Below are 9,795 nucleotides of genomic sequence, written 5' to 3' on the forward strand. Positions count from 1 at the left end.
ATAGGTATGTGTAATCCCCTGGGATCGAATCCACAACCTTGCGTTGTTAACGCAATGCTCTTACCACTGAGCTACTGTTTTCCAGGGAAGGTAAACACTAGGCGCATAGAAATTACATCATTTCACAAAGTGTTTGAGTAATAAATCTCTTCCAGATGAACTCACAAAAACTTGTTCGTTTGGAACATTTAAAGCAGGGGTAAACTAGTTTTACTCGTCTGTGTCCAGATCACAAAGATACGTTTTAAATTTCTCTATTGGAAACCAAGGTTGTTTTTGTGAAATTAAGTAGTTTAAACCTTCCCTGGAAGACAAAACAAGATCTGTTGAGAATTGGTTTTGTGTCCATACAATGGAAGACATTACATTACATTAAGGCATTTGGCAGACGCCTTTATCCAAGGGACTTACATTACTTTATCCTTTACATTAATAATTGGTATTTGCAATCCCCTGGGATTGAACCCACAACGTTGCGTTGTTAACACAATACTCTTACCACTGAGCTACAGGAAAGGAAGTGGGTGTTCGACACTGTTTGTTATCAACATTCTTCAGAATACATTTTTTTGTGTTCTGAAGAAGGAAGAAACTCAAACAGGTTTGGAATGAGGGTGAGAAAATGATGAATGAAAGATGTATTTATTTAAATTGTTAAAACTTTTCATTAGTGAGTGTTTCTTACTATGTATTTGCTTTATTTGCACTTCATTTTTTTATTCCCCGAATGAAACCGCATCGATTTAAATACAATAATATGTGTGCAACAGACCTGAAACGAATGAAAGTGAATGTAATTGTTAGTCGAAAGCACCAACGATCAAATCAAATTGTCCATATTTAGTAAACAAACATGTAAGTCTGCGGTCTGAATCACTTCCATTTAAGTAATACAGATTCCGTGTGGTCTTTCTAAGATGTTCCCTTGGATTGCTTCAGATTCAAGGCTGTCAAAAGAGAGCAGAGAAAGAATCCCTTCTGTTGCTCCTCTGAAGCGAGCACATCCTGTTTGGACAATTGATAATGCATCAGAGAGAAATAACAGTCCTGTCTCCACAATCAGAGAGGGACCGCTGAACAATGCCAAAAAAGGACATGGAGTATCCAGTCACTACAGCCAGAGAGAGTTTGGCAGGGGAGAAGAAGAGCTTACACTGACAAACTAATAAAACAAGATATGTGCAATCACATATTGACCTTATATGACAGTGCATGTCTGGGTCTGTAATTGTTTTTTGTTGGGATGTCAACAGTTGGGCCCCTGGTAACTGGTGAGATGCGGTTGTGTCAGTGTGAAAGTTAAACACATCCAGGACTTTTCTCCTTATGTGGTTATACAACATGTCCATGGATTTAGTAGATACTGTATGTGTTCTTGTGGTCATTCAGGCCTCTGTTATCAATGATGCGCTTATTCCCACAAGGGAATCTGAGATTATATTTATATGCAATGTGAACCAGCCAAACATTCCTATCAATCCTTCACAAAGAAATGTCTATCATTGTATTATTTACCAAAACCTACTCCAAATTAAAAAAAGAAATAATCAATTTTGTATAGGGATAGCCCATTACAAAATAATTATTATGCTAGCATGTATGCGTCCTTTAATGTGTGGAACACAAGAGAATATATTTTGAGACATGTCTTGGTTTTGTGTTTATACAAGGGAAGTCAATGGCACAATGCTGTTTGGTTACCAACATTCTTCAAAATATCTTCTTTTGTGTTCTGCAGAAGAAAGAAAACGACACAGGTTTGAAATGACCTGAGGATAGCAAATGATACAATTATTTTCATTTTGGAGTGAACTATCCCTTTAAACCTAAACTCAACCAAAGCCCAACCTATCTACAATCCCCTTTAAATATCCCTAAAATAAAAAAGATATATTAATAAGATTGTTGTTTAAACTCAATCGCAACCCTAAGTATATTTATCGTTCCAAACCTGATTCATTCTTGAAGAATCACTTTCCTCTGCTTTGACGTCCTTATTAACCTCAGCCCCTAAGCTTGACCTTATCCTTACCCCCAAAATTTGACACAATCTGTTGAACTAGGACCAACATGTCCTTCCTGAATGAATCAAATCAAACTTTAAGGCGAATTATCCCATTTAAAGATCTGAAAGCCCTCATGGGTCATCAGCACCCACGGGCACCTGCTGGCCCGAGGCCCGCTCACTGTTTCTAAAGAGAGAGAGGGAGAAGTATCAGTGCGCTCACTTTCACCACAGTAAACCATGTAAGGCAGTTCTGATGCTGGTGCAGACATTCCGTTCTGCGAGTAAAAATAACACTGAATCAGATTAATGGCCGTGGCCTCTAAAACGGACCTACGAGCACGAAGGAGTGAGCTCCGGCTAAACGGTAACCTATCGTTCCATTGTGATCAAACTTACAGCGGATGATGGCAGGGCTCATCCCTCATACAAAGATTCGCTAACAATTCAGTCAATTCTCTTACAATGACTCAATGAGGATTTGCTTGGAGTAAGCTTGGATTAGTGGACCAGGACAACTGCACCCTGTGTTTCACATCAAAGGCCATGAGAAAACACATGTTGACCTCAGCAGGAGTTGCTGAAATCTCTGTGCTTTTAACGCATATGACCTTCATAACTCATGCATTGTATACTGTGATGAGGTTGCTTCGTGCAGCTGTGGACGACTTCACATTGATCCAATAACTTCACAAACTGTAACATTTACAGGATCTGGCTCACTCTGAAGTATTTATATGGAACCCCTTTAATCCTCTGTTTCCCTCATCCCTTCATCTCCCCCTTTGAGAGCCAGCTACTCCGTCTGCCAGCTTGCAAAATGGAAAATATTAGCATCGCCATATTCGAATGGGACCTTACAACACGCAACTCCAAATAAAGGCTTTTGCACTGCAGTCCTCTCTCTCCTTTCTTTTTGGATGTATTAAAGGTGTCGTCGTGTCCTTTTCTGGACTCCCATTATTCTAAAACGGTTTTGTATCAGAAAGCAAAATAATGTAACAGTGATACCATGGTGCTTAAAGGGATACTTCACCCAAAAATGAAAATTCGGTCATCTTTTACTCATCTTCAAGTTGATCCAAATCTGTATAAATGTATTTGTTCTGATGAACACAGGGAAAAAGGTTTGGAAGAATGCTTTTATCCAAACAGATCTAGGACAGTAGGACATTACCTTTTATTATGATGAACTCTGTTGAACACAAAATAAGACATTTTGAAGAATTTAGGACCTTGACTTCCATTGTATTTTTTCCGACTATAGTAGTCAATGGGGGGCTGGTGGTGGGATCTGCCTGGTTATAAGCATTCTTCCAAATATATTTTTCTGTGTAAATCAGAACAAAGAAATGTATTCAGATTTGGAACAACTGGAAGGGGAGTAAATGATGACAGATGACAGAATTTTCATTTTTGGGTGAAGTTTCCCTTTAAATGACTGTGGTCTTTTCTGATACTCCACTTAAATACCATGGTACATGTTTGAAATACTATGTTATGGTAGTACCATGGTAAGAGATTCTATTACAAATGAACCCTATAAAAAAAAATCAGACTGTCACAACATTTTGACTACATTATTGTCATGGCCAAAAGATTCACACTAATGATATTATCACATAATATATAGAAATGATCTTTGGAAAATATTGTTATTATCAGTCAAATTCTATTTTTGCTAATGAATCATCATCAAAATACAAGTGTAGGGAGACAGAGAGAGTTTATAATCATTGTCTCTCTTAACGCAAAACTTTCAGCAGGTGTTGAATTATGTACAATATTAGCATGTGTAGAATTAAAACTATTTATCATGGTTTTATAACAATTACTGCCAATACCAGTATAATATGACATGCCGAGTTCAAAATTATATAAAAGGACAAAATTGTTAGTTTTTAAATTACTTTTGAATGAGATATTCCTTATAGGGCCCGATTAAATCTTTTTTTTTATTATTACATTTTCTGCTTGAATATTTCTGAATTCTTTTTTTTTTTTTGCAAAAAATTGCATATATAGCCCAAATGCAAAAAAAATGCTTAAGTATACTACAGTTTTTGCTCAAAAAGACTACATTGTTTGGAAACATACCGTTTAAAATCATTTAAATAAGGCATAATGTACAACTATGTTAATATAAACCAAACCAGTATCTATCATCTTACATTTCATTACTCTTTTCTTTTATAATTTTACAACGTGCTGAATAATAAAGTAAATAATATAGTTAACTACAGTTTTTTCGTGTGGATGTGTCATAGTTAACCAGACTTTTATTTTGACGACTCGCAACCAAGTCCTTTTATATGCGTGTTTGACAGCAGCATTTTTGATAAAATGGTGAAATGCTTGTGTTGTAAACTCTCAGAGCAGTTCTGCAGATTATGTGGTTGCGTCCCTATACAGTGAGACACAGCATCGCATCTACTGTACACGAAACCGCACCACTCATCCACTCAAGAGACATGCAGAGCAAGCAGATTACATAAACTGCAGCTGAATAATTATTCTTCCTTTTATAGCCCAATTTGGATTTTATCACCACAAATTTGCAATCATCTCATTAAAATAACCATAATGTAATATTTGTATTTGTATTAAAACTATGACAATGGTAGTCAATCTGGCAACATGGTTACTACACCATTTAGTATAATAAAACCTTGATAAATTTTACTATATTTTCCTTAAACTCTGCTCCATCTTAAAAGTGAAAACGTTCGCACGATCAGTCATCGGTGTTTGTCATCATATGTTGCCTGGGCTTAAAAAAGTCCTTCATAAACAACCAGACGACCATAACAAACAAAACACATGTGTTTATTTTTTAAAACATTCGCTCCCTCACTCGCCCTCGTCATGGAAACTTTTTAAGCCCACGTGTGCAATTTAGTTGATGGGAAAAAAACGCATGTTATGATTAGAGGAAACATGAAACATTGTATCCCTTTAGCTAATCTTCTCTTATTATGGGGTGAAACTACTGTTATGATCACTATATATATTAAATCTTTGTTACAGTGTGCAGATTTAGACATGGGGGCGGTGATGTCATAAAGAAGCATTTTCATTTCAGCCAGAACTGTATTCTTGCAATGTTGGCCAACACCACGGGTACACATAAAGGAAATCAAGTTTTCTTTCGTTCAGTGCAGCACCTGCTGATTTTATTGGCTTTTTTATTTTTGCTGAAGTAAACAGTCTCAGCCAGTCTGTCAACATTGTTTCAGTTCACTTACCCTTGAGTATAAAATCACAGCCAACAGAAAAAACAACCGTTTGTACAAATCAACCTATTATGCAAGAGTACATCCTGGATTGGTGTGGTGAGATTTTAAAACTGAGTGACGTGAAATGTTTTTAGTTAAGATTTCTCAAATCTGACATTCTCAAGCCATGAGGACTAGCAACTTAACTTATTATTTAATAACTTATTTACGTTTGTCAGGGTGTTATTAGCAGTTTCTGGGGTGGCGGGGGGGGGGGCTAGCATACTGATCTAAAAACGAAAAGCTTCTTAATGGAAAATAGAGTGGATTTCTCAATAAACATTGCAGAGCTTGTATTCACAAAAGAGCCTAATAAGGTTATTTTTATCCAGGCTAGGTGTTTTGGACTTATAAGGATATATTTGATAATCTGGTGCAGCGTTGTGACAGCGTTTTATGACAGCTCAGCACAGAATGGATTTGGAACAAAATCTATTAACACCTGATAAAACCGGACAAACCCTGTTCACAAACACACAATCATGAATGACTCAAAACTTTTCCAAATCTATAATACCATTACCTAATGCATTGAAAAAGGTCAATACAAAGGTCAATACGAGGGTTGTAGACTACAAAAATTCAAAATTCCACATAGTCTTTTAAAGTAAAAGTTCACCTCACACTCAAAATTGTGTTATTTTTTACTCACCCACATGATGTTTAACATGTTTTAAGACCTCCCGGCTTCGGAACACAAAGAAAGATATTTTAGGTGACATCCAATAGATTTCCAGGCCTCCTCATAGACATGGTTAAATTTCTGGTCAAGGTCCAAAAAGGTACTAAAGACATCTTTAAATTGGTCCATCCGCTTATAATGGCTCAATTGAAGTTTTTGAAGCAAAGACTATGCACAAACTTTATGTGCAACCATAAAAAACAAACCAAAATAACGACATTAATTGATATTTTCTCAAACCAAATGCATCAAAGTGCTCTTGTGTACGCGCACCATAGACAGACAAGACAGAAGAGAATATATTGATTAAAGTCGTAATTTTGGTTTGTAAAGTATTCATGTCGCTTTAAAAAAAATTGAACCAATGAGTAGATTTAGAGGTGAACTTTCCTTTAAAACACATGATTACAGGACATCAAGTTCTTTATGTTTTCAAACGCCACTGCAAACTTGGACTTTTATCTAATTCACTCTTTAGTAGTAATGCAGTAAAGGACTTGGAGTAATTTAAAAATGTAGTGACCCATGACCACTGGGAATTACTCCCACTTCTGTACTGAATTACTGTATACATCGCAGACAGTACCGCTCTGTTCACCCATTACATTCTCTGATGTCACCCTCCAATGACAGCACAACAACACAATCTTATGAGCTCACAAAGATCCTCTGTTTTGATATAAACACCAAAAACTCTCTGCATCAAAATGACTGACAAATCTGGGGCCAAAAGTCTGAGACAACTAAAGAAAACACTCATTGAAGTGCACCTTTCATTGTTTTAATGGCGGAATGTAGTTTAGCTGGCATAAAGTATAAACTCTATGCATGCCATCCCTGCAAGGTTTAACAATTTTCCCAAGAGCATCTTGCGTGCATCAATGGAAGCAAGAAGATAGGTATGATATGGCCGGGATTTCCCAGATTCACAATATTTCTTGTTAAAATGAAATCATTTATTTTACAGTTATGTCTCTTACTAATTATATTTTATTAAGTTAAGGATGAAATGGTAAAATTGTTTAAAAAAGTTGGACCCACAAAACGTTTAACCTATAAACTTGCTGTCGAACCACAATACAAAAAAAATGACAACACACAAAGATTTTTATCCAGACTTTACAAACAATTACCCATGGTTTACTACAAAAATAAAACCAACCAAACATGGTAAATTCAGGCTAAACCATGATGGCTGCAGTTCCAATATAGTGGCTATATGCGAATGAAAATACATCTACCAAAAACATGGTTATTACATTTTAATAATAATAAAATACAATACGGTTCGTGACCAATGACTGTGTATTATATATTAAGTAGATCGCAATACAACGTTGTTTCACAAACAGCTGGCTCTTACTCTGAATGTTTTGGTGGTGGGAGACGAGGGTGGCGAGTCCGACAGAGACTTTCTGGGTCGGGACGAGAGATCCTTGCTGCGTGAATAGAGCGATGACATCTCTGTAAGAAATCTGCGCTTCTTCCGAGGACAAACGCAGACACACGCTTACAAAGCTGCTCCGGGTACATCCATGACTTCTGCTCGGTGTGGAGTGGATCGAGCTCAACAGGTGCAGCTGACCGAGTGTGCGTGTGTGTGTCCAGAGAATGTGAAGTACTTCCCTCTTCAGTGTGTGTGTGTGTGTGACAGCTGATCTGTGTTTCCTGTCCTCCGCACGTCACAGTAGTCATCAGAGAAAAATGAAAACAGTCAAGAGACACCGCTCCGCTTCTCTCTCTCCACTCCCCGGTGTATCTATTTCCGTTTATCTCCCTCTCTGGCAAAAACATAAACAACATTCGTGGCGTGCTGTCCTATTGTACCACTAACACTCATGCGTGCAAACACGCATAAACACACAGTGAGAGCTACAATAAAGAATGGAAGGAGTGTGCTGTACGCTCCACTGAAACACCTCCCTTGCAATTCTGACTGCTTACAGTTACTCCACAGAAACGAGGAAAACAAAAAGAAACGCGTTTCACTTTGTCTCTCTCTCTCTCTCTCTCTCTCTCTCTCTCTCTCTCTCTCTCTCTCTCTCTCTCTCTCTGATGGGAACAAAAGAGTTATCCTGATGTAAAGATCCTTTAAGAAGTTGAGTTTATAGGATGTGTTTGAATGTCATGGTTTGCTATCAGATCACAAATAGTTATTAATTGTGGGTTCTGTAGTTCTGTAGCTTCATTGTAGTTCAATGATGTACAATGAAGAGTTTTGCATGCTTTACCCTTCTTACTGTTATTCGGACACTAATGAAGGGAGTACTTTTAGTTTTTCACTGAAAGCTTAAAACCTTTTATTAGGGTTTTGGAAATGCTATTTTTTATGCTATTTCAAGGATTTTTTCTCTACGAAAATGTAACTAAATCATACAGTCGTATCAATTTATTAGACTTAATAAGACCATACCTGTACTCCAAATTACGGTATTTTGTTTGAATTATGAGTAATCCGTTGTTTTTATTTAACTGAATGTAAATGAATGCCTAAATTATGTTTATTATTTTGTATTAACAAGTTATGTTATCAACAAAATTATGTTATCATAAGCCCTATGGGAATTTTTTATTTAAATAGTCATGTATTGTTGTGTCAATGCGTGAATATCACTGTGCACTTGTCAGTACATGCTACTGTACTGTAGTCAAACTTCATTAAATAATAATTGGGATCTTACCCTTGTTTGGTGTTTGGATCTGTGGGACCCATTTTCAATGGTAACTGATATAAATAATGTGATTAATGTTTTTTTCCAGCCAATTTCTCTGTACATTTTTGACAAAAGAGCATCATTTTTCTTAAATGTGATTTAACAGAGGTAAATGTCAAATATAAGCCATATGTGACCCTGGACGACAATACCAGTCTTAAGGGTCAATTTTTCGAAATTTAAGAAATAAGATTTCTATTGATATATTGTTTGTTAGGATAGGACACTATCTGGCTGAACAACAACTGTTTACAAAGCTGGAATCTGAAGGGTGCAAAAAAAGGTAAATATTGATAAAGTAGCCTTTGAAGTTGTTAATCAGAGGCACTGTAGCAGGCCATCCAGTCACAAAAAGAAAGTTTCCATACAGTTACGGTAGGAAATTTATAAAATATCCATATGGAACATGATCTTTACTTAATATCCTAATGATTTTTGGAAAAAAGAAAAATCTGTCATTTTTACCCCTACAATGTATTTTTGGCTATAACTAAAAACGTTCCTGTGTTACTTAAGACTTATTTTGTTGTCCGGGTTCACATATGTGCTTTCTTTGTTGCTTATAACTGGTTTTATAGTCATTATATGTGAATTCTGTAGACTTGTTGACATGTTGTACAAGACAAACACATCAACTTTGACATGATTAGAGCGCTGAGACTGAATATTATCACCAACAGCTCTCTTGGGGGGCTTTTCAGCCCGGCTGTATTTAACGTGTCATGGAAATGCTTCGAGATGACATCAGATTAAAGATGGTTACTGTTAGAGCTCCTATAAGACACATAGGCTCTGTGTTAAAATGATGTCATCTCTCACTCTGTGCTTTGTTCAGATTTACTCTGTTTGCTAGATAATTTATGACGGGTTATTGACATTTGAGCAAACTGAAGCAAAGTAAAAGTTTTCCTATTAAAAGTTCTTGACTTCAGAACATAGTTTCTTTATCAAGTACTGCATAAAGGCTAAGACTGGAAAGTGAAATACAGGACTGTAAAAAAAGCACTTCAAAGGAAAGAGTTAAGGATTTTCATATTCATTTTTATCTACACAGACTATACTTTACTTTTTAATGCATTAATTTATGACCTCAGTCAAATTCAGGATTTCCATGTATTT

At 36.4% G+C, this 9,795-nt stretch overlaps 1 protein-coding gene across 4 annotated transcripts in view; it reads right to left on the bottom strand.

Moving 5' to 3' along the window:
• LOC130409189 (protein phosphatase 1 regulatory subunit 12B) overlaps positions 1–7,873 on the bottom strand; it is a 29,743-nt gene extending 21,870 nt beyond the window's left edge. The window contains exon 1 of one of the 4 annotated variants that reach the window (XM_056732954.1): positions 7,326–7,865. In XM_056732954.1, coding sequence (XP_056588932.1) covers positions 7,326–7,424 — 99 coding nt within the window. In that variant the 5' untranslated portion in view covers positions 7,425–7,865. Of the gene's footprint in view, positions 1–7,325 lie in introns of all 4 variants that reach the window. The other 3 variants (XM_056732953.1, XM_056732952.1, XM_056732955.1) reach the window with 3 other exon arrangements.
• Positions 7,874–9,795: the final 1,922 nt, after the last annotated feature.

This window comes from Triplophysa dalaica, chromosome 20 (assembly GCF_015846415.1).
Source record: "Triplophysa dalaica isolate WHDGS20190420 chromosome 20, ASM1584641v1, whole genome shotgun sequence".
Lineage (NCBI taxonomy): Eukaryota > Metazoa > Chordata > Actinopteri > Cypriniformes > Nemacheilidae > Triplophysa > Triplophysa dalaica.